General features: G+C 48.7%; 1 protein-coding gene across 3 annotated transcripts; it reads left to right on the top strand.

Annotated features, from left to right (window-relative positions):
* The first annotated feature begins 201 nt into the window (after positions 1-201).
* YTHDF2 (YTH N6-methyladenosine RNA binding protein F2) lies at positions 202-22,141 on the top strand. 3 transcript variants are annotated; one of them, XM_075173589.1, is made up of 6 exons: positions 202-482; positions 793-817; positions 1,238-1,317; positions 5,583-7,169; positions 17,147-17,211; positions 21,202-22,141. In XM_075173589.1, exons 1-5 carry the CDS (start codon positions 456-458, stop codon positions 17,204-17,206), a joined length of 1,779 nt encoding a protein of 592 aa, XP_075029690.1. In that variant the 5' UTR covers positions 202-455; the 3' UTR covers positions 17,207-17,211; positions 21,202-22,141. The 3 variants fall into 3 exon arrangements, with proteins under 3 accessions (XP_075029690.1, XP_075029691.1, XP_075029692.1); XM_075173590.1 differs by lacking the exon at positions 17,147-17,211 and having other exon boundaries at positions 206-482; XM_075173591.1 differs by lacking the exons at positions 202-482; positions 793-817 and adding an exon at positions 2,757-2,823 and having other exon boundaries at positions 1,250-1,317.
* Positions 22,142-24,590: the final 2,449 nt, after the last annotated feature.

Raw genomic sequence — 24,590 nt, 5'->3', positions numbered from 1 at the left:
GGCCTCGGATTTGCCATTTTTTGCTGGAAAAGTCCAGGGGGCAGTGGGGGCGCCTGGCCCTTTAAGAGCGCCCACCCCCTCCCTGCCCCCCCCCCCCGCCTGCGGTCCCGCGCCCGGCCGAGCGGGGGCGCTGATCCCGCCGGTCCTCCGCCGGCCCGTCATGCACCGCGCCCCCCCCCCCCCCCCCGCCATTGTGCCTGGGAGCGCGGCGCGCGCGCGGTGCCGCGTGACGCCCGGGGAGCGCGTGTGTGGGCGCGAGGCGGCGGGCCTGGGCCATAGACGCGGGCCGGAAGGAGAGGCGAGGGGGTGGCTAGAGCGTCGCCCCAGCCAGGCAGCCGCCGCGGGCGAGTCGGAGTCCGCCAGGCAGCCGCGCCGCGCCCGCGCCCGGACAAAGCCGCCGCCGCCGCCCGCTGCCCCGCCCCGCCCCGCCCCGCCAGCAGCCCCGCCGCGGAGCCATGTCGGCCAGCAGCCTCCTGGAGCAGGTAGGAGCCCCGCCGCCACCGCTCGGCCTTCCCCCTCGCGGCGCCGGGCCTGGCCCGCTAGGCGAGGCCGCGGCTTGGGGCCTAGCGGCGGGGGCGCGGGCCGGGCCGGGGCGGGCGGCGGCCGCGGCCTTCCTCCCCCACACACACACCACCACCTCAGGGCCGCGCCTCCATTGTGCTGCGGCGCGGCCGGGCCTCCCCCCGCCGGGCCGGGCCGCGCCTCGCCGGGCTCCCCGCCCGCGCCGGGGCCGCTTCGCCCCCCTGACTCACCGCTCTCCCTCTCTCTTTCCATGCCGCGCCGCCGCGCCAGAGACCCAAGGGCCAAGGCAACAAAGGTGAGAGCCCGGGGGCGGCGGGGCCCGGGGGCGGCGGGGAGGGCTGGGAGATGGGGGATCCCGCGGGAAAGTTGCGCCTTTGGGGAGCGTGCCCGCGGGGGAGGGACGGGGAGGATCTCCTGCGAAATTTGCTGGGCATGTCCTCGGGTCTGTGTGCCTTTACGCAGCGGAGCGGCTGGGAGAAAAACAAACCGTGAGCTGTGAAGCCCGTCGTCGCTCCTGGGGCTGGGGAAAGTTTGCAGTGAAAGAGGGTTTGTGCGGTGGTGAAGTGTCTTTCCGCTCTCTGTTGGGCTAAGCGTGGTGTATTCTAAACTAGCGAGCGGTCCTTGTGTTATAAATACTGTCTTTAAATACTTTGAGTTGGTAAATGATCGAGTTTATCGGCAGAGTTCTTCCTAACGCTCTAAATCTTTTCCTCAGTGCAAAACGGATCCGTGCATCAGAAGGATGGGTTAAATGACGATGACTTTGAGCCCTACTTGAGTCCCCAGGCCCGGCCGGTGAGTAAGAGCACTACCTGCTAACGGGCAGGAAGCGCCGGGAGCGCGGGGGCTTCCTGCCGCTCTCTAGCGAGGGCGAATTTGCCATCCTTGCGTTTCCCCATCTCCACTGACTGCATTTTGATGTTTGCCAGCTTTCTTACCATAATATACGTGCCTTTCTCCAGGCAGAAAACACTAAAATCCATGGGGTTGTGGTGAGTGAGGTGTAAAGGTTTTAGCAACTTTTTGGGGGTGTAAGGACTTCCTACAGTTGGTGTTCAGTTCACTTTTTTTTTTTCCCATGTAACTGTCTTGAAGATACCATTTCTGCTCTTTCAGTTTTACTGTTATGACCTTATTTCCTTGCTGGTTTCTGGTTCTTTACGCCGTATGAGGAGATGCGCTATACTGCATTGTGAAATTGCTTCACACGATGCAGTTAGGCTCCGAGGGCTTTTGGAGGATACTATCAACGTTCTTATCTCTCTGCCACGTAAACTGAAAATGCGTGTCATGGAGGTTTTCTCTATTTTTCACCAAAAAACCCCACAGAACACACATGTGATAAAGGCTGTTAAGACTTTTTGAGAACTTTAGTTAGAAGTCGAACTGGAGAGCTTGTGATCAGTTCCTGAAAGTCAGACTTCCAGATACTTTTTCCTCTTAACTTTCTATTTAAGATTAGCTCCACTGTTAACTGTTTTTTGTTTGTTTTTCTTAACGAGTGGTAGGAGAGTGACACATAACAGATGGAGTTCAGCTGATTAAATGGTACAAGTAAGCATTATAGATAAACATCTGTAGTAGCACTGGAGCAGTTAGTTCATTCTCTTGGCTTCTCTTTCCTCTCCAGTTGCGATTAGTAAAAATAAGTTGTTCTGGTTTTCCCTTTCTGTATTTTTTCGATCATTTTTGCTAGTCAGTGTGGTTTTGTCAGATAAGTGATGCATGTTTTATTGGAACAGAAAAACAGGTTTCTGTTTCAGTTAAATTTTCAACAAGTATTTTCCTAGTTTGTGCTAAAGATATGAGGCTAAATATTCTTTAAGGTCCTGTCAGCTGTTCATGATCTTCAGAGTTCAGCCTGTCCATTAAGATAACTTAGTGCATTCAGCTCCCTAAAAAGTTACAAGCCTAAATCCAATCTGCGTAGGGCGAGAGAGTGTGGTTACTTTCTCAAGTCTTGCATAAAACTAGCTACTTTCCTAGTAGCTATCATTTAACGGTGGGTTTTTTCTATCCCAGAAATTAATGTGACCAATTTCTAGCTTCCTTTTGAATGTGGAAGTGTTTCCTGCAAAGTGTAGTTTTATTTAAATCTCCTAAAGAGAATGAAGGTTACTATAATGCTAGAAGCAACATGATATTTTACCCTATTTTGCATGTTTGATGAACTTCTGAATATTTTGTTTCTTTTTGTCTGTGTCACACTGGTAAAAATACTTTTTAAAAACAAGGAAGTGATTGGAACATGCCCCAGGAGGTGGAACAGAGCGGTTGCTCTAGAAATTCAGCAGGAGTGAGGTAAAACCGCCATGTTAACTTTGAATGAAACGGTAGGGTGAGTTTATCTCAGTTTCTCACCGTGCTGTGTTGCTTGTCGGCTCTCGTCCACGTTTTGACACTCGATGTAGTAGAAAACGAAACCCTCGGGTTCAGTCTGGAGGGTCCATGGTTCTGCTGAGCGGGCCGGCCAGGTTCAAAAATACAAAGGTATCAAAGTGTGCACCTCTTTTCTGAAGATGGGAAAGGGAGTTACAGATAAGGCTCTGAAAAATGAATTAAATGCGGCCCACTGCTGCAGGGTGACACAAGGCAATTTCTGAAATTGCCTTCTGAGCTCTCCGCACAAGCGCTGGGTAACAAGTCGTAAAGTTTCATGGCCCTTCATTCAGGAGCTGCTGTTTCAGGTGCGACTGTTACTAGCTTGTCAGCCTAGTAAATGAGGTTACTGTGTATTTGAAAGATCAGATACACAGTAAGTGATTCTTCCACAGTTTAAAAAACAGAACAAAAGCTCAACAGCGACAATAAGTAATCTTAAACCCTGGTTCTAGTCTTGAGGTGAAGAGGAATAGTGAATTTGAGGAAATAACTGTGCAAAAAGTCTTAGTCATTGGAGAGAATTAAAAGCCGGTGCAGTTTTATTTGCATATTAATCAGGAGCTGTGTCAGTTGTGCTAGTGCAGGGCAGCAGAGCGAGGTGGCGAGTTTGACAGCGAAGCGTAGTTCTAGACATTGAGGTAGTGAACAGCAGCGGGCCTGTCTTAAATCTGCTTTGAGCTGGCAGTGCTCAACTGTTTAACTCCTGAGCACCCTCCTTACTAAGTGAGTATAGCTGGTGAGTGCTCTGCAGCTAAGAGCTTAATACAGGCTACGTTAGAATATCTCATGAAGTTAAACATGTAACGGCATGTAAGAAAGTACTTCGAGGTGACCAGGGGACAGGTTTTCATCTGACAGTGATGTGCTTCGTGCGCTTTGAGGGAGAAGCCTGCGGAGAGGAGAGTGCTACTCTGCCTGCTGGGCTCAGGTTTTAGGTATGGGCTGGCATGTTTATGGTCCATTAAAGCTAATTTCCAGGAGAGTATATTGTTATTCTTATAATTGAGGGCATTATCTTTTGAAGAGACTTTGCTGGTTCAAAATAATAATGTTTTTTTTAAGTTCCTTCATTTGCCTTACAAATTAGTGACTGTCAGTATTTGTGCTTTTGGACAGATTGAGCCCTAAAAGACTGTTCATTGGTTTGGGTTTAGCAGGGCTGAGTTCCTCCGTTAGTAAAACTGTACCCTGGACAGGACTTAGTTATTAATTTGCTTTTGGGACCCCTTCTTTGGGAAAACGGAAAGGCTGGAGAGAACGCCTCTGAGTTTTCAGGCATTCACACCATGAAGTACCACAGAAAGCTTTTTAGTGTTTTCTACAACGAAACGAACCTTGTCTCTGAACACATTGTGTTAAATAATTCCTATCCATTTTTGTAAAGTTGGGGCTGGGTTAGCCCCAAACCTGTTGCTTTCCTTTAACTCGGTGGATGGTGGAGAGGCAAACCAGCTGTTTCTGGAGGGTGCCAGAGCCATCTTGAGAGCCTCCATAATTTCAGTATGGCATGAAGTCCTTCGGGAGCTGCACTTGGCACGTGAAAACATGATTCAACGAAAAATGGGAGTAGAGCCTGCTGCGAGCCAAGCTTTTAAATGGGAACTGAACCTGACTTTCATCTCGTCTGCATTGGGTTGGCATGTAAGCGGCTGTATAGCACGAGGCTGTCTGCACACAAGTTCAAATTACTGGATGATAATGTCCATTAGCGTGGCTTTAACTGCTCCCCGGAGGGGGCATTGGTTTGAATGCAAAATGACAGATGTTTTTCACGTAAGCAAATCTTGGTGATGTCTGAGAGTTCCCTAATTGTAAAATTAGGCATTTGTTTTCGTAACCTAAAGGCTACTCTGATGTTAAAAGGGAGACCAAGGCATGGCGCAGCTTTTTTTCCTCTCTGAATTTGAAGCCTGCTCTCTTGTGCTGCTGCTGTCACCATGCTGTAAAAGGCTCCTACTGAAACCCATTTTCAGGTATTTTTCAGTATGTGCCTGCAGCACTGGAGCAGTTTGTGTTTTGAGGAGGAGGCTTTAAATCCCCGTTTGTTTGCAAGTTCTTGGAATATTTTGAGCTCTGAAACCTTAAATTGTAGGGATAAAGCTGGTTTCATGGGTAATAAGTTTAAGGGAGGGACTAAGGAAGGCAGTTAGGGACATTCATGGTTCTGGCAGTGCGCTTCCACTGGACCTTTTTCCTCCATATCCCACTTCTTTCTCAGTCCTTTCCCCAAACCCCTCCTGAAACAGCAAGATTAAGGGGAATACGTACATTACCCAGGCAAGAAAAGCCCTCTTTGGTAGTAGCTAGAAAAAGTAGAAGATAATATGTGGATGCTAGGTGAGGTACTGTTTTTATAGCCTGAGCAGGAGCTCTGGGACAGTCTGGTGTCCAGTCCCACATCACGCATCAGGAACACAATGCGCTCCCATCTCAGCACGGGAAGCTTGCTAAGCCTTTGTGTTTAATCTTTCTGGCAATGAAACAGTTTTTAGAGCACTTCTAACAAAGGAGGTGCTTCAAGGCCGGGCCTGTTTATCTGCCCAGCCCTAAGGTAGGGAGGGGTGGGGCACCACGGGAAGTCGTAAGATGGCTTTTATTCCTGGTCCCTTGAAATTTGTTCAGCTCTTTCTAACTATTTAGTGCTTGTTTTTTGTTTTTGTTTTGTTTTTTTTTTTCAGAATAATGCATACACTGCAATGTCCGATTCCTACTTACCAAACTACTACAGTCCCTCCATTGGATTCTCCTACTCCTTAGGCGAAGCTGCCTGGTCCACGGGGGGTGACCCACCCATGCCCTACCTAACCTCTTACGGACAGCTGAGCAACGGGGAGCCTCACTTTCTCCCAGACGCCATGTTCGGGCAGCCAGGGGCCCTTGGCAGCACTCCATTTCTCGGGCAGCACGGCTTTAACTTCTTTCCAAGTGGGATTGACTTTTCGGCTTGGGGGAATAACAGTTCTCAGGGACAATCCACTCAAAGCTCTGGCTATAGTAGCAATTACGCCTATGCCCCTAGCTCGCTGGGTGGAGCCATGATCGACGGGCAATCAGCCTTCGCTAACGAGACTCTGAACAAGGCTCCTGGCATGAACACCATCGACCAAGGGATGGCAGCTCTGAAGCTGGGCAGCACAGACGTTGCAAGCAGCATCCCGAAAGTCGTTGGTTCGGCTGTTGGTAGCGGATCCATTACCAGTAATATCGTGGCATCTAACAGTTTGCCTCCAGCTACCATCGCTCCTCCAAAGCCGACCTCCTGGGCTGACATCGCTAGCAAACCGGCTAAGCAGCAGCCCAAGCTGAAGACCAAGAATGGCATTGCAGGTTCAAGTCTTCCACCGCCTCCGATAAAACATAACATGGATATAGGAACTTGGGATAACAAAGGGCCGGTGGCAAAAGCCCCGTCGCAGGCTTTAGTTCAGAATATTGGTCAGCAGCCAGCCCAGGTGTCCCCCCAGCCCGTGGGTCAGCAGATCAATAACAGCCCACCGGTGGCACAGGCTTCAAGCGGGCAGCAGCCCCAGCCGCTGCCCCCACCGCCGCCGCAGCCGGCGCAGCTGCCCGTGCCGCAGCAGGCGGCTCAGCCCACCCGTTGGGTTGCCCCTCGTAATCGCGGCAACGGCTTCGGTCAAAATGGAGTGGACGGTAACGGAGTGGGACAGTCTCAGGCCAGTTCTGGTTCTGCTCCTTCGGAGCCGCACCCCGTCTTGGAGAAGTTGAGATCCATCAACAACTACAACCCCAAGGATTTTGACTGGAACCCAAAACACGGCCGGGTTTTCATCATTAAGAGTTACTCTGAGGACGATATCCACCGTTCCATTAAATATAACATCTGGTGCAGTACAGAGCACGGCAACAAGAGACTGGATGCCGCCTATCGCTCCATGAACGGGAAGGGCCCCGTTTACTTACTGTTCAGTGTCAACGGTAGCGGTCACTTCTGCGGAGTAGCAGAAATGAAATCTGCTGTGGACTATAACACGTGTGCGGGTGTGTGGTCCCAGGACAAGTGGAAGGGACGTTTTGATGTCAGGTGGATTTTTGTGAAGGACGTTCCCAACAGCCAGCTGCGGCACATCCGCCTAGAGAACAACGAGAATAAACCAGTGACCAACTCCAGGGACACTCAGGAGGTGCCTCTGGAAAAGGCTAAGCAGGTGTTGAAAATCATTGCCACCTACAAGCACACCACCTCCATCTTTGATGACTTCTCACACTATGAGAAACGCCAAGAGGAGGAGGAAAATGTTAAAAAGGTAACTTGTTTGTCTGTCTCGGCGAAGTCCCGTGGGGCAGGAGATGGAGGAGGGCTGCCTTGCGCTGGACTAAATCCGGGGCCTGAAGGCGTGGGCTTGTGAGCAAGCTTGGTGGGCGTCAGGCTGCTTTTTGGCTAGCTGTGTGCTCGCTCGTGGACCCCCTACCCAACCGGCAGCCCCCGTTTGGGGTGGAAATGGGTGCCAGCACCCCGGCAGAGCGGTGAGGAGGCTTGCCCGGGCCCTGCCTGCAATCGACTGCCCTTCGGTTGCTCTAAATCTCAGCCTTCCCCGAGTGCTGTATTCTAAACAAAATTTATTTCTGTGTTATTGTCAGCTCCTGGATCGGAACAGTATAAAGGAGATCAGTGGGAGGTTTAGGGAGTTGTTAGAAAACAGAGCTGGCTCTTTGAATGCCGCCTGATCCACCCCCTACCCAAAGCGGGGTCAGTGTGACAGATGTTTCCCACCGCTTGTAAAACCTTCAGGAACGGCGGTTCCTGTCCCTCCCCAGGCAATCTATTCCTACGCTTAATTATCCTTCCTGTTAGAAGGCTTTGTCTAATGCCCAACCTAAATCTCCCTTGCTGCAATTTAAGTCCGTGACTGCTTGTCCTCTCTCCGGTGGACGCGGAGCGGGTCATTCCGCTCCTCTTGGCAGCGAGCTCCGCTGTGTTTGGAGGCGGTGGGCTGTCGCCTGCGTGGGCACTGCCCAGCAGTGTGGCACGTGAGCCACACTCGCCGCCTGCCTGCAGCTGCGCTGGCTTGCCACTTGGGTCTGTCGGCTCAAAGCCTGCTGTCATCATTGATTCGTTAATGAGAGGATTGCTAATTGAAAATTCTGCCCCAAATTCAGTGACCAGTGGGCCTTGAATCTTACTGGGGTACAGCTGTGTTAAAGTCACCTGTGGCCGACCTTCCCCACAATAGGGGTCTTGCTTGTATTTGATCAAAACAGTAATTACAAATTAGCATCAGCACAGCTTTCTGGTGGTTTGCCAAGTTTTCTGATGATCTCTTTAGTTTCGGCCATGGGGAATTTTCCACCCAACAGTTGAAGAACTAAAGCAGGAGCTGTAACTGCTTACCATGACAGTGAATGCAGGTTTTAATTTTGTTTCTGTATTTTACTTGGAGCATTGTCGGTATAAATAGCATCACCCATACACAAAGGTGGTCACGTTTTGCAACTGATACCCCAGCACTTACAGTGCTCGAAGAAAATCTGTAAGGAGGAATACATTGCAAGGTGTGGAGGTGTAAACTTCATTTTTGTGAGAACCTGAATATTTCGCGTGACTTTACATCCTAAAATTGCTCCGCTTGGTATCCAGCCTGTACTGAAGTGGTGATTTCTCTTTTACTAACCGAGGTTTTGAATGCAATCAGAAATCTAGTCTGTGCAGGATATCTTAGGAAGCGGGACTTCTTATATGCTCCAAATCTGACTTGAGGGAGCAACGATTTGCAGTGCGAGGGGGGGGGCAGACCTTGGCACAGTGGGAGAATGCGAGGGAGGGGAGAAACGTTGGCGGAGGGCAGGTGGGGGTTGATGGATGAGAAGGGTTAATGCTGGGTAGATGTAAGCAGGCAGCAAGCAGAAGGAAGAGCAATAGAGTGGGGAAGGCTGGGGGAAAAGGTGGACAGACTGGTGGTCTCTTCTGCTGGAAGGCTGCTGTGTTTGCAAGTTGTTTGTAATGTCTGAAAATTGGTGTTAAAAATGTGGCTTAGCAATTTTCTTAAAACTGTAAACCATCCATACTCATCTTTTCAATTGCGTTCTGAAGTCTCCTCCGCTGTTCTTCAATTTCTTTGAGATGTGCTAGCGTACGAGGGTCAGAAGCAGAATCGGTAGCTGATCGACGTTCGGTGCGCCAGCGCCTCCTTTCTACGTGATGTTCGGGTTGATTCAGTGCAGAAGCGGTTGATGAGGAAAACATTTATTCTTTGAAAGGGAACTTAGTCATACGTCTCTAGAATTCATAGGCAAGGAGGGAGTCTTGTAGATACACAGTTGGTGTTTGCTTTTTACCATTGACTCACTCTTTGTTGCATGCTCAGGGCCCCCTGTAACATCCGGCACGGAGGAAGTGACTTGGTCTTTCTTTCAGCAACAGTTTGACCTCCTCGATTGCTCGCTGACGCATCCTTGAAGATGGTTGAGGTTTCTGTAACTGCTCTTTCATGGTTTCATTGAGAAGCAGTCATTTTTGTTCAAGGAGGATTATTTTTTTTTTTTTCCTGGAGTGAATGCTGATGGTTACCCTAAAACTGTGGGTGGCAAAAAAACCCAAGCCTGCCTTGAAGCATCTCCGGTAATCACCTGGAAAAAAAAAAAATCAGAAACCAGAGTTGAGGCACTGGAAAGTTAAAATGCTGCTCTGGCAGCGGCTCCCTGCCTGCGGTCTGTCAAGCTGCTTTTGTGTCGGGGAAATCCCATTGCTACCAGCTCTCTTTGTCTCTGCCACCAGTCTTTGGATGGTGGTGATATGTTAATGTTCTGCATTCCTGTTCCTTGAAGCTTAAATGTCTCAAGGTTTGGGTTGTTTTGAACTTCTAGCAAGTTGGAATTGTTTCACTTGGCTTCAACTCGCCTAAACCTTTGTCTGAGTTGCAGTTTGATTCCTGCTTGCTACCCGAGCAGATGGATGAGCTCTTGTGAAAATCTGGGAACTCTTGAATATTCTTTTATACTTCTCACTGTTAGAGTCATTTCTTCAGAATTCCCTAAAATAGTTCCCAGAAATCATATGAAAAACGCTTTGCTTAGTCTTTGTGCTGTTCCCTTTGGCCGGTGAAGGAGAGTAAATACTTCAGCGTTGAAAACACTGAAATCGTGCTCTTGTTTGTCCTTCTCTGTTGCCTGTGCCCATCTTGTCCTCAGAGACTAATCTCCATTTCTTTTGAGCACCTTGCTTTGCCTTACTAATCCAGTTTTTTAAAAGGTTTGGATGTTCTCCTGACCCAAAATGATGAAGCTGACTCTCAGTGCAATCCTACCTGAAGCAGTTTAGGACTTCTTGAAACCCACAACAGCTGCTTTTGTGATAGAGCATGTCACCGGCTTCTTCCCTGTAAGCACTGTTTTATCTTTGTTTAAACAAAAAAGAAAACCACAGAAAACAAAAAAACCAAACCAGCAACAACAAAAATCCCTACACTTGTATTTCTAGGAATGTTGCAGTGACCTCAGTGTAAAGATCTTAGATAGTGATCTGCTTGCATGTGAAAGGTTAACAGCTTGTGTTTTCTGGAAAAGCGATGAATGTCAATTCTAAGGGAAGTTTATTTTGGTTCTTTCTCCCATTGCCTTGCCCAGGGTTGGGGTACTTGGCTACTTGCAGGTTCCAGGGATTTTAGGAAGGATATCCCATGAAAACCGGTCCTGTCCTGTCCCTTCCAGGGCCAGGGTGCTCAGTTGCCAGGTTTGCAGTTGATAAGAGACACTTTGCGTTGGGACTTTGGTGGGTGTTGAGTCAGGATGAGCTGTGCAGGATGGGGTGGGTTTTTGTGGGTTTTTTTTCATGCTGAGGTGTAGCAGCCTCGAAACAGAAAGGTGTGATTTGCCAGATTGGAGCTATTATTTCCGGAAATGTGCTGCTTTGTGTCTCAGCTGACACCGTCTGCTGGTTAAAGGAGTATTAATAGCGGCAAGTGTCACTGCCTCCCTTAGAAGATATGATTTAAGGGAAAACTAAGTGGTGTTACATGAGCCTATTAGAAACTAGCAGACTATTTCACAGTTGCTGTAAAAAAGAAATGCTTTCTGACGTATTTTGCAAAGTTCTTTTTTTCTTTCTAATTTGTAGTCTCGGAGGGGAGAAGAGAGCGTATTTCTTATAGGGTGGGCTAGCACTTTTCTCCCGCTGTTACAGTCGTCCTGGCTAGCGCCGCATTTGCTTTGGTTTTACCATATCCAACAGGACGACGTTTCTGACTATAAGATTCGGTTCCTGGATATTGCCTATCCAGGCAAAGCCAACTGTTTCCTATGAGAGCAAGGGAACACGGCTTGCACTCGCATAGTTCCTTTCATCCCGTGATCCCAAGGCTATTTGCTCTTTCTGCTCCAAATCCTGGCCATAGTAGTTAATTGATTGATGCACCAGGACAGAATTTCCTTGCTGCGAATACCCTCCGCTGTTCAGCAACGTGCATGGTTTCTCTCCGTTTATTTCCAGGTCTTTTAAATCCTGTACGTGTGTGTCCATGCTTGTACATTTGCGCAGTAATAGAGGAAACAGAAACCATACTGCTTATTCTAGTAGTTTGGGACTGGCTGTTTGACATAAGGAGTGCCTTGTTCTTATGATATCTTTAAGCCAGCACTACAAAGCACTTAGGGCATTCTCGCATATTTTTGGTTGTGTTCTAGCTTTGTTTAAAGGCAGGAGAAAATTGGAGGGGAAGGCTTAGATCTAGCTGGTGCTCTAACCCTTGTTTTCTGCTGTAAGACAGGGGACTTTGTTTCCCCATCTGTAAAACGGGAGCAGCTGGGAGCCATTTCACTGCAAGTGGAAGTTGAGTAGTGGAAGAGCAAGCCTGTTGCACTTGCCTCATAGCCCTGCCTCTCACTGTTAACATCTTGTTAGTTTAAAATAGTATTTTAATAGAACATTGCGTTAATATTATAAAATAATAAAATATAATGTTATAAAATACAGTGTTTGACTTGTTGAAGTTGGTTTAAGGAGCTGTCGAGATGCACCGTTTAAAGTTGGTTTTTGAGGGCTAGTAATGGGATTCGGAGCTGTTCTCCAGTTGCTGGGCCAGATGCAGTACGCGCCGTATGCAAGAAGGAGGTTTTGCACCTCTTACAGGTATGGCCTTGAGCAGTGAAGTTCATTTCACGTCCTGTTCTTGTGAACTTGTTCCCAACTCACTTGTTGTCCACTTGGTGTGGGCAAAGCTTTGTGCCCCCTCCCATCCAGGCTACCTTCACCTTGGCTGGGTGATTTCAGCTCTCAGTTGCAGAATACCCAGAACTGGTATATCGTTCTTATAAATATGTTAATTGCATTCATAATGAACATACTAATGACTTCAAATGAATGTCCTAATTTAAAAAAAAAAAAGACTTTGTTCTTCCTTCAGCAGTTGAGTTGAAATGGCACGTGTGTGGCCGACAAACACCCTAGAAACAATGTGGAGGGTTTGGTGTGCGGGAAGGGAGCGTGCAAGATGTCAGCAGCGATGGCTTCTCTCTTTTTTTTTTTTGCCCCCCCCCCCCCCCCCCCCCCCCCCCCCCCCCCCCGACGTTCTGGATAACTTCTGACACTGAGGTTAATAGCTACTGACACAGGCGTTGTGTTTCGGGTTATTTTTTTAACAGCTACTTCTCCTGAAAAAGTAGTTTTCCGTAGCAGGTAAGTATTTGCCAGCTGTTTTGTTCAGCGAAAGCACCAGAACGTGGTCCTCTTCAGTTCCCTGGATTTTTTATTTGGTGCAGAAGTGCAGTGGGTCACAAGACGTTGCTGAAAGCTGATCAGGATCCCCAGAAAACTGTTGAAGTACATTGATACGTGAGCCTTGTATATATGCAATACATCAAGAATAGCTTCATGCATGATGTTCCTCATTTGTTCTTGACGAAAATGTAATTCTGTAACAGTTTGCTGTCTGAAAGAAGTCGCTTTCTTCTTTTCTGTCTCCTATAAAGTGTTATGTGACAGGTGTTCGTTTAGGAAGCTTCTTGTTCTGTACTGCGCGATCGTTTTTGCTGCAATTATTAGAGCCCTCTCATTTTCCTGAATGTTCTCGTTTGTACCTGGTAGTAATTGTGCTATCTTATGGCTTTGTGAGTTAATAAACCAATTCCTTAGTGGTGCACAACGCAGGACGCTTTCCAGCTAGAACAGTGCCACCCTGCTTTTACTGTAGCAAAGTTACCCAGGGAAGTCTCCGTTAACAAGGACTGTTGTTATCCAAGCCGATGACTGGGACAGGGAGTTGATTGTAGCTCCTTCCAGTGACTAGCCCAGTGTGAGGCTTTTTAATTGCATATAAGTCATGTAATAGTGCATTTGAGCAGTTCATAATAAAGCATTTGGATTTTGTAAGCCATTCTTCAGCAAGAACTTGGAAATGAAGACTGCATTTCTGGTTCCGTATCATTAGAACTTTTTTTTATTAAAAGGACAATGTTGAGCTTTTTTCATTTTTTGTGGTTAACTGCACAGCTATTTCTTGTAATGTAATACCAGTTTAGCAGACTTAGATAAAATCTACCTAAAACTCTGTCTTTTGTTTCTAATCTTGGGGAGAAAAGAAACCACACTCTTTTAGTTTCCTTCCCTATCTGTACACACGGGGAAGGCTCTGCTCTCTTGGCTCTGTTATTTGTAATTTGATGCCATCTCCTGTAAAATGACTTCAGAGAATTCCCCATCGTCATCTGCAAATCTTTAAGAAATCATGAAGTCCTGATCAGCAACCTTTTGGCTGTTGCAAGCCAGCCTGATGTGGGGTTTAGCTGTTCCAAGTGCCATGTTCTTGATATGTTTAAAGGGGAAAAAAAAAGTCGAAATATAAAACTGTGTTCCAGTGAATACTGCTATGTGTTCCCTTTCGAGTGGCAATAAAATGAGGGTACACACAAAGGGCGATAGGGAGTATTGGCTCTTTTGCTTGAGCTTGTGAATTCAGCTCTTCATGGTTGACAGAGTAGGCAAATAGATCTCCTCTTGTCCTTTCATAATACGGAATATTGTGTGTTTTTCTTGTAGCGTGAAGTATTTCTTCTGCCTTATTCAGGATGGAGGCAGTGTTTTAGCCTCAAACACAAGAACAGTGTGTCGGACCGTAAGTCTGTGTAGTCTAATGTTGCATCCCTTGTGGCTGTGAGATCTGCAGCTCCGATGGACACGTACAGAGATATTGCTCGAGCATCCTTGCTCTCTTTTTCCAAGTAAAAAGCTCCGTGTGCAGCTGACAATAACATGGTCAAGAGCAAATGCCTGTAAGGACAGTGCAAGCACATATTTATCCATCTCTGATGGTTTTCCTTGCCTTTAACAATTTGTGGCTCAGGAATTTCTTTGACCCAGAGGATGTATCTTTGTCTTTAACGGCTCATGATTTCTCTTCTTGTCTGAGATGGCGATGCATTCCTTGAGCATCCTCAGGATGCTGCGGCAGCAAGTTCTTCAGCTTAATTACGTGTTGTGTGAAGAAACACATCCTTTTGGTTTGCTTTGAGTCTGCCTTATGTGATACTCCTTAGTTCTTGTGCTGGAAGAGGCGGTGAGCAGTTGATTTCAATGCGCTCTCCGTGCCTGCTCTGCTTTTACAGTCGTGTCTCTTCCAGGCTCGAGAGCTAGAGCACGGTGGCTTTGCAGATGAAAACCCTTCTGTCCTTTGCTCGTCCCTGTTGCTCTTCTCTGACCCTTTTCCAGTTCTTCTGCGTGCCCGTAGAGAGGGAGAGGAGCAGAGCTACGCACTGCTCAGGATAGAGGTGCAGCTTGGGTTTGTGTAAAGGCATAATGATCTGTTCTGAATGACGTTTACTTTTCTTGATGGTGCGCATTTTCCTAGAGTTAGAGATCGTAAGCCTGAGCTCGTGTTTCCGATTGTTAATGGTCAGTTCGGAGCCTGTCGATTTAGAGTTAGGACAGTGCTTTTTCCCACGTGTCATTTGATTTACCTAAACCAGGCAGACCAAATTCATTGTCATGTTCAGCTGCTTTTTCTCACAAAGTCCTCCAGTCAGCTGCTATTTTTATTACCCTGACTAGCTTAGTATCATCAGTAAACTTTGTCACTTTATTATTCACTCCTTTCTCTAGATTTTTTTGTGAATATATGGAACCACAAATTCCAGTGAAGCTCCGCAGGTTTTCTCCACACAAGATCATTCGGTCCTTGGCGTTACACTTGCCTGGTGTGACAGAGGCCAGCACAAAGGCATTATTAACTACAGCAGTGAAGATTTTGAAACATTAAAGTGGGGGTCCTTCCTTTTCTGAAGACTCATGTGGCACTCATTTTCAAGTGCTAATACTTACTGCGTGAGCTATGATTTAAGGTAACCAAAGTCACGAAATACGTTTCATGTAAACCCAAATGGGAGGGAACACTGGTCTGTTATCTGGTGTAGATCAAGACTCTGGTGGGATGCTCAGGGCGAGCCTCTGGTAAATGCAGTTCAACGCTATTTGCTTAAACTTTCACGTTAACTATTCGCGTTACTTTTGTCCGTGCTATTAAGTTTCTTAACTTCCTTGCTTTGTGAGGAATTCAGTGTGGATGGATAGATCAAAAGCAAGTACCCTGCTCCGTAGTGGGGAGATTGAGCTGCCCAAATGGGAAGTATTGGCATACTTAAAGCAGCCAACTGCAAAAAGAAACATGGCAAAGTTCTCGTCCCTTGTAGTGACAGGGAAGGATAAAGACTCCCTGCTGTAAGACAAGGAGGATTTTATTTTCCATCCTAATGACTTGAAAAGACTTGTGCCGTTGTCATTTTGCTTGTGCTCCAAAGCCAGCAAGTCCAGTTCCAGTCCCTAGTGGGAGCCCAGTCGTCCTAGCACGGAATGCCACTGGGAGTCCTCCCAGGCCGCTCTGCGTTGCTCTTTGCTCTAAATATTCATGTATGTTCTTAGCTTTTTTGCCATTCTGTTTCCTGCGTGAGTTTTGCTCTGTGGGACAAGGCTCTCTATGGGAGGGTAATTATAAATGTTTTGAGGAATTGGGCTGCTTTATTCATGCAATCAAACGTGATGTTTAAGCAAGAAGAGGTTCATTCTTTGCAATTGGTTGCATCAGTTTTAAAGGTGCCTTGAAAGATGCTGGGGAACAGCAGCGTGCCTGCTGGTGTCTGACAGCTAGGACCACCTCACTGGTGTAAAACCCACTGCAGGGGGGGGAAGTCCTGGTGCTCTTCGTGTCCTTCTTACCCCTAGCCCCAAGCTAGTTGCTCTGACATGGAAATTCAATGTCTATGTAAAGTGCGTGGCCACTGTGGTGTTTATGTTCCCTGGCGTTAAGGCATGTTTTGGCTTGCAGTTGTACCTGAAGAATTGCATCTTGCGGTTCCTTATTTGTTCTCCGTGACTTCATATCCTTCTGATTAAATGGTGAGGTGACCGGCGTGTAGCAATGCCGCGGTGTGCTCGGGTTTCGAGAGGAAAACAGAACTTCCGACTGCCCAGGCATGCATGCTCAGCGTGGTGGCAGGGGACACCGGTGCTTCCTGCTGCCTTCTGCATTTTTGGGGGCAAAGTCACAGTTGCATCCCTGCTTGGCCCATGCTTTTTCAGTGTTGTGAGCTTGTCCCTTTTGGGGTTGTGTGGATAATTGGTTTTGCTCCGTTAGATTTTCATTTGTAAAACAAAAGGTCTTTCCTGCTTCGACAAAGAGTCACTTTTATTTGCATATCTCCTGTCTTCGTTCTTGGTGGCGAGCTCCGTTACGTGAAGAGGAGGTAGGATGAAGATGTCTGACTATAACCCAATCCCTGTATCTGATTTTTATCCCCTCTCCTAGGTGAGACAGACTAGGATGTAGCTTTCCTCTGTAACTCTGATGGCTTTCTAATGCTGACAACAGGAAAACCTCACGTTTGGTTTGTAAATCAGTTAGGACTCGAGGCTGTTTGTGGAGCAGACGAGCATAATAAAGTGATGCGTTGTCCATCATTTGTGCTGACTGTCACCATGCCTTGAGCTGATCCTGCTGGGAAGGCTGTGCTGGGCACGTCTGAGGCAACGGGCTGCCCTAACTGCTGATCTGTAAGGCAAGTCAGACGTTTGCCCCATGCTCTCATGAAGTAATCTGCTCTTCCCTTGTGGGCAGTTACTGGGCGACTGATGCCTTTTGCTTGTAGGACCTTCTCAGTTTGAAACTGAGACTGCTGCACTGTGCTCCGGATCAAACGGATCCAAATAAACCACGGTTTGTATGCTGCACAGCTGGGAGCCATGCTCTTGGTTCTTCTCCAGGCCCTCCCTTTGATTATACTCTTCTGTTTCCCCCGTCTGTAGTGTGGCAATAATATCCTTACCTTTGCCGGAGGAGCATTGAGGTTGAATGTTGGTTGCTAATCAAGGTAAGAGCCTCTGAACAAATGTGCAGCATTATCACCTATTGTCATCATTTCTCGTACAAACTCCTGAGCCTTTTGTTGTTGTTGGCTCCCCACAATGTGACTAGATAACGTAATCTCTCATCAGCCTTCTCCACCAGCTCATTCAGTTGCTATTATCAGGACCTGGCTTGTGACATTGCTGCAGCCCCCTGGGGACGGCGGTGACATGACTGAAGTGGCTTAAGCGAGATGATTACAGAGCGCTCCTACTTACACATGCTTGCCTTGTCTGAGCTTGGTGCCTCTAAAACCGCCGGCCCAGAAGCACGCTCGCAGTGATGTGTGGGTGTCAACACTTGACTTGAGCGATGGCATGCGTCTTTCTAGTCATCGGCGTATCGCTTTGCACTTCAGCCATTTCGGTGCTGCGGTGCTCCTGCCCCTCCGCTTGCTGAGGGGTTTGATAGATGGAGACGAGAGTCTGAGCTGCTGTCTTTTTCTTGCTCCTCCCACATGGATCAATAAGCCATGGCCCAGGTCTAATGAAAGTGCAGCCGAAGAGAATAAAACACTTTCTGATGGAATCTCTTTGCCCTCCAGGGACTATATGCCAGAGCAAATCCCAGCGTGAGCGTGCAGAGGCTGCTCTGCCTTCTCCTGGGCTGTCCCGTAGCTGGGTGGGCTGTGGGTTACACCATCCCCGAGCCCATGATTTCGGAGGATGAGCCAGGATGAACGTTTGCAACACCGCTGACCTTTGCGATGTGTTCCGGTAGATCTTTGTGCTGCTCTGCTATGATGTGGGTGCTCACTTCTTAGTCCGCAACACCCCGAGGACCAAGATGTGTTCATGGGATCTGCTGCAGTTGGGCTGGCAGATTAGACGGTGTAAAAATCCTTCAGGCCCTGGTACCCCCCTTTCCCAGGAGGACATGCAAGACAGCAGCTATGAATCTCCCAGAGAATAGCAAGAAAAGCAATATTGAAATCAGCGGAGAGTAGAGAGCTGTTCCTTCCCTGGCAGCAGTGCCCTCGGCAGTGCCTGCTCGGCCGGGCAGAGCTCTTGGCTGGCTGCCTCCGCATCTCCCGGCACGGAGGCTCGGCTGTGCCTAAAGCCCTGCTCTTCGCGGAGGGCAGGGCAGCCCCAGGTAGGTGTTGAAGTCGGCCCCTCGAGAGCCTGCAGCAGGTGTGGTTGGATGTCACGCTGCGTTTTTCTGTTACAGACTCCCTAGGACGCTGTTTGCAGCGCTGGTGGAGGGGAGCGGGTAGTTCTGCGCCGGTATTTTGAGGTTGAATAGCAGGAGGTTTTAAACAGAAGACTGGGTTGAGAAAAATTGGGCTATAATCCGCCCTGAAATTAAGACGTTCACTTCAGGCATGTCCCTGGGCCCCTCTCTACCTTGGGGACATGGGGACATCTGCTCTAGCCTCTCTTTTGAAGGTGATGCCGTCTGTTCTGGCACACTGGGATTTCGAGGCGGGGTCATTTTTGCACCGAGACTGGGTCCTGCCTCCTGCTCCCTGTGTTAACCATACACTGGCCTCGGGAGCACCTTCACCTTCACAGCAGGGAGGAGAAGTGACTAATTGGGGGTCCATCTGGTCAGGTAACGGGGCGACGCGCTCAGCAGGACCCTCGACCGCTGTCTGCAGCCGGCCCGGGACACTGGCCCTGCCTGCTGACGGAGAGGGGGGCGATTGAACCTGGCAGCCGGCTTATCCCATGTCTGCATTCGCGAAGACGGAGGCATTAGCTCAGGCAGTTGCGGCCTCTTCCCGAAGGAATGCGTCACGTTGCCATCTGTCCTCGTTTAACGTAACGTGCTAGCTGCTGAGCCAGGCAGCAGAGAAGGAACAGGGCTTGGCACCTTCCGTTTGATTTGTGGCTTTCCCTGCAGCGCTTGTTTTACTTCATGTTCAAGACTGGCTTTGTTTCCCACCATGGTAGGGGTTTTTTGCTGTTGTGCAATGGTGGTTTTTGGCAACGAATAGCACCTGCAACAGATTTGGGCAGACTGACTGGAGAAGAGGAGAACTAAGTCAACTTATGTGGGGCAAATATTCTTGAAGAGAACGTGTGCCTTCATCTAGTCCCCCTCCCCAGAAGGCAATCTGTGCACGGTATGATGGCTTTGCCATCCAGCTCGTGCAGAGGAGTTGGAGCTGAAGCCTCCTTGGGTCACCGTGCGCGTGTGGCTGAGGGGCTGCCAAAGCCTGGGGTATTGTTTCGAGCTGGATGCAAGGCCTCCCTTTTTGGGAAGGTTTCTAAGAATAGATGGCTATACATGCTGTTAGCCCGGGATCGAAGCTTCTCAGAGACGAGCTCTCCCCGGATTTAGCAGTGGTGGCAGAGGACGTTGTTTCTTCGAGCAACCCGCATGCTTCTGGCAGAGGTTGCGTGCTCCCCCTGCCAGCGAGCTGCCGAGGTGGAAGGGAAGGCGCCTCTGATCACCGGGTTAACGTGGGGCCAGGGGAAGCGGGCAGGCTCTGCTGCTGCCCTGACATCGGGGGGGCAGCCCCGGGCAGAGCAGCAGAGTCGCAGGGAAGTGTCCTGAGCTGAAACAACCAGGTTTCAGTTCGTCAGAGCCCTAACAGTGTCCCTTCTCTCTAAGTGACGTAAGTTAACACAAGGGAGAACCCACGTTGTCTTGCTCTGTCAGCGGGCACCTACTGCAGGTGCTGCTTTGCTGTGGAAGTGGGATGGACTTGGCATCTCTCGAGACTGGCTCAGGTGGCGATTAACTCGCTCCACCGCGGAGCGTGCGCCCTAGTGCCAGGTTTTCTTTCTGAGGTGGTGTCATATGATCTGGAAGTGGCCCTTTGAACATAGGCTGAGCAGCATCCCATAACCCTTTGGGATAGTCTCGACTTCTGTGCAAAGCTGCTGGGTTTGGGTTTAACAGAGAAGAGACTGTGGCACATGGTGCTCGGCACAGGAGGGGATATAGTAGCCCTTGATGCCTGGGTATGTTTGGTGCTGCGCTGCCTGTTCAGCTTGGTGCAAATGTTTGTCTGGACACTGTGTTCCTTCAGTGCTGAGGGAGGGATGTGGATGAACACCGAGCGGGTGGTAGCAGCAGTCGGTGGGAAACCGCTGTGAACCTGTTGGTTTTCGAGTGAGATGCCATCAGTAGGTTTCAGAGTTATCAGTGAGATGTTCTGCTGGTAGCTGTGGGCTGTTTCAGTCCCTGCAGACTGAGGCAGACATCAGTGCTCCCTAGGTTTGAGCTGCAGTCTGCTGGGATGCTCACACGGGAGCTCAGGTGAAGCCGCAGGTCTGTGCAACGCCCGGCGAGCCGGGCCGCCCTGCCCCGGCAGCAGCGGGAGCTGGCCCCGGCGTTCGTTCCTCGCTTCCTCTTCCTTCTCCCGGACGCAGGGGCTCTGCCTGATCCCCACAGCACTCCTGAGTCCTGCTCCCGAAGCTGCCCAAGTCTTCTCCAGCCCAGAGCTGTGCTTTGCCCCGGTGCTGGTTTCCAGCCTGGCAGTGGCCGAGATGTTTTGTGGGTGCTGCGGGTCCGTGCCCAGGAGCGGGAGCTTTGTCACCCCTGCTCCCAGCCCGCACTGCAAACTTCAGTGCTGACCTAGACTCGCTTTTTTCCACCAGTTCTTCCTCGCTTTGTCCTTCTTGGTTGGTTTGGGTTTTTATTTTTCCTCCTTATGCTGTTAAACCTCAACTTGGAGCAGCCTGGTGATGTCTGTCCTGGGGAGAGCCCGTAACTCTGCTGGAGGATGCTGCCGTGAGCAAGGAGAGAGGAACGGGAGTGGAGCTGTGGTATCAACAGCCCTCGTAAAGGGGAAACGTGATGACCTGGTAGACCCAAGCGGTGCAATACATCGTCACGTTAGCCCTACGCAGTTGCAGTACCTCCTTTGCAAAAAAAAAAATTACTCTTTCTCGGACTTTGCTCGCATGGGACAGGCCTGCATCGCAGAGCCGCATGTTGAAATGCTGCTGTGTGAAAGCGGTGAATAAAATCGCTCTCGGCTAACGTCGTCTTCTTTCTTTTGCAGGAACGCCAAGGCCGTGTCAAGTAAAAGGCCATTCCTCCCACAGAGACTGCAGCAGAGATTGCATCCCAGCTATCTTTCAGAGAGGGAAAGAAAGAGCAAAAATATCCCAGAGAGAATTAGGACTTTTTTTTCTTAATTTCATTGACTTCAAAAAGACTCTTACAAACTTGCAGTTTAAAGAAGAAAAAAAAAGTATTGGAATTTCACAAGACATAGGACCTAAAAAAACAAAAACAACAAAAAAAATCCCTTCTAGGTAGAGTATAGGTAAAAACTGTCCCCTTTCTTTTGGCTTTGGTTGTGATTTCAGAGCATACGCTTTGTTTTTTGTCTTTTTACTATGTTTTTTCGGATTTTAAAGTCCGTAAGTGGCATATGCCTTTTTTTTCTCTAATTTTTAAACCCCGCTGCTTCCCTTCCTTCCATCCCCTCGCGCCTACTTCCCCTGGTTTTGACATTTGCACTTGGAACACCGAGTTGTAACATCCACCACGGAAAGTGGAGTAACTTTTTTTTCTCCTTCCCCCCGCCCCCGGCCTGGAAGAGGAGGAATTCTATAAGGAAGTTGGGGTTTTGGCCTAAGAAGAATTGAACAGAAATTGTCCATGAGGTTGTGTCTTAAAGGTGGTTCATTTTTCTCTGACCCTTTGTTACTCAAAGTCAAGTACTAGGAGTCCTAAGAAATGTTCTGTTCTTGTGCATTATACGGATTTACAGATTAAGCCTGGATTAATTTGATTTTGAAAGCTGAGAACAGTGGTAAAAACTTGTTTTGTTTACAGGAAAATGAATTTTGGACAAAAAAAAAAAAAAAGAAATATTGTAAAATGTGTAGTGAATATGTTTCTTCAGTTTCTTGTTAAGCCAATGAGGAATGGGCATTGCCTTTCTTTTCACCATTAATCACTTCTCAATAATAAACGTGAGATCCTGTTGAGCATCACTGTTGTCTGCCGCTCCCTTTTCAGCGCTGCCCGCTCCGTGGCGTAGCGAGGACGTGCAGCTCCTCGTTTCCCCTCTGCACGGCAACTCGGGAGTTCGCTGCTCTATTAATACCTTAAAATAATGAGTGAAGTGTGGTTTCTCCTTGGGTTTGAAGCAGGGTGCTGGGACCCATCTCCGGGCATCCCGAGGTTAGTCCTGGCGCAGTCTCCTGGGGTTTGTTCCCAGCACACTGGGATTGTTTTTGCTCCTTGACTTGGGAAGATGTCCGGTGGCGTGGGCTGGCACCGGGCAGAGCCCCTGCCTGCCCCCCGCAGCCCTCCCCGGGGCGAGAGGGGCAGTGCCCGGCTGGCCTCGCTGTTCAGGATCCGTTCCCATTTCACAGGTAAATTGGGGATTATCCAGCTCCTTCCAGGTGTGTGTGAAACTCAGACACCCACGCGCATCCCAAGTGATCTCCCCTGGGAAAACTGCTCGAGGTCAAGAAATCAAAAATCCAGGTTTTCTTGTTTTGGCAGTTCAGAGGGAATAAAAGAGCCACAAATGAATCTACTGTCTGAGCCAGTAACAGTGCTTTAATTGTCAATACTTAATGGGTCGTCATCAAGGAAAATTGTGCTGTATTGAAAATATCTCAATTATTAAATCGCAGTTGGGAAACATCTGGAACCAGCCAGCTGCCAGCTCTGCTCTTCTCACCTTGGGTGGAAAATCAGCCTGGTCTGGTGAGCCTCGCTTTCCCATCGCACAGGACGGCAAATACTCACACACCCTGTAGGAGCTCACCAAAAAGTCTGCTGATTTTTTATTATTATTATATTTTTGGACTTAACTCTTGCTTCTGGAAAGCAAACAAACAAAACCCAGCTCCAAATAGCCCAGTCTGTGTTGGGTAAGGACTGGGGCTGCTTCCTGGGAGGGGTGTGGGCTGGTGTCAAGAGCAGTTGTGTGGCCATTTGCATTTGGGATATCTTTCTTGTTTTCTTTGGAAGAATTTCTGCCTTCTTAATTCTTCGATGGCTTTGGCCTCTCTGCCTCCAAGCTGGCCGAAAACCCGAATTCCTTGCTGGTGTCCTCGTGCATCTTCAGAGAGAGCATAAAACCTGCGTTGGTTGCAAAGCTGGAGGAAATAAGGGCAGAAAGCTTGACTTGATTAAAGGCCTAAATGAAATGATTTGTATTTTGAGAGAATCTTAATTGTGAGTTTAAAAAAAAAAGCAGAGGGAGGGTTTTTCTGCCGTGCCTGGCAGGTGTTTGCGTGCTGGGTTTCACTGTTGGTCAGAGACAGTTTGTTCCCCCTTTTGGTCTTCAAGCAACAACCCAAGAGAGACGTGAGAGGAACAGGAGGATGCGATTTGAAAACCACAATACTTCAGATGCAGGAGCAGTACCTGCAGTTATTTTGACGTAAGAAAAAAAATAACTTTATTCGCAGGTCGTATCCGCGTCCTCTAACCTGGGATGGCCCCATGCCGGTGTCGCGTGCTGCTGCTTAAATTTCCCCTTGTGTTTAGCTGTGAGAGCTAAAATACTCTTTTTTTTTTTTCTCTCCTCTTTTAAGGCAAAGCAGGTGAATTGCTGGGACGTCACACTCTGATGCCTGTGTTCCCCGCAGGATTTATTCCGCAGCGCCTTCAACCTTGGCATCTCTTCCATGGAAACCAGCTGCCTCCGGGGCTGTGCGTGGGGGCAGGAGTCCGGCGTGCCCAGGGACCTGAAACAGCCCCGTCTCACCCCAAACTGGAGAGGGGAGAGAAAAATAGGTAGTTTTGTACATCGCTGGCTGGCTGCCTTCCTCCTTTGCGGTTTGGGGAGACCTCTGGAGCTTCCAGAGGGGAATGGAAAAGATGACACCAAAACAGGGCCTGATGTTAAATATTAGGAGGGTTTTTTTTAAAGGAAGAGGCCAAGTGAATGTCGGGGAGAGTAGAAATAGTCCTGGGAAAAAGGGGTAGCTCGGATGTGGGGAAAAAAAGTGGATATTTGATGCGTGACTTGGAGGTAGCTGCTTCTGCTGACCCTTCTGAGGATGCTCGGAGGGCAGGGCTAGTGGGGAACGGTTTCAGTCTGGACCTGGTCCTGTTCTGGTCTAAACTGGGACAAAAATGGGAATTTTCTAGCGCATCTGAAGAGGCTTCGCTTTCAGCCAGCGTGGCAGATTTCAGGATATGGGCAAAAAAAATCCACCCGTAACTATAACTGAAGACCCCAACAGCATGCAACGCCGTCTCCCCGTGAGCGTGGCACAGGTAAGAGCAAAAAGGTATTTATTACTGCTCTTTCTTTGCAAAAACAAAAAAAAAAAGCCAAATTGGGGCCGGGATGCTTTAGGACGAGGTGGCTGGGAAGCAGAGGACAGATGCGAGCCAGGGGCTGCGCTCACCGGATACCATCGAAAGAAAAACCTCTCGGCTGCTGCTGTTCTTGAAGTTGTATAAACCCGGGCT

Source organism: Calonectris borealis, chromosome 25 (assembly GCF_964195595.1).
Source record: "Calonectris borealis chromosome 25, bCalBor7.hap1.2, whole genome shotgun sequence".
Taxonomy (NCBI): Eukaryota; Metazoa; Chordata; class Aves; order Procellariiformes; family Procellariidae; genus Calonectris; species Calonectris borealis.
Note: the sequence above shows the minus strand (reverse complement) of the source record. Positions and strands in the feature narration are given on the sequence as shown.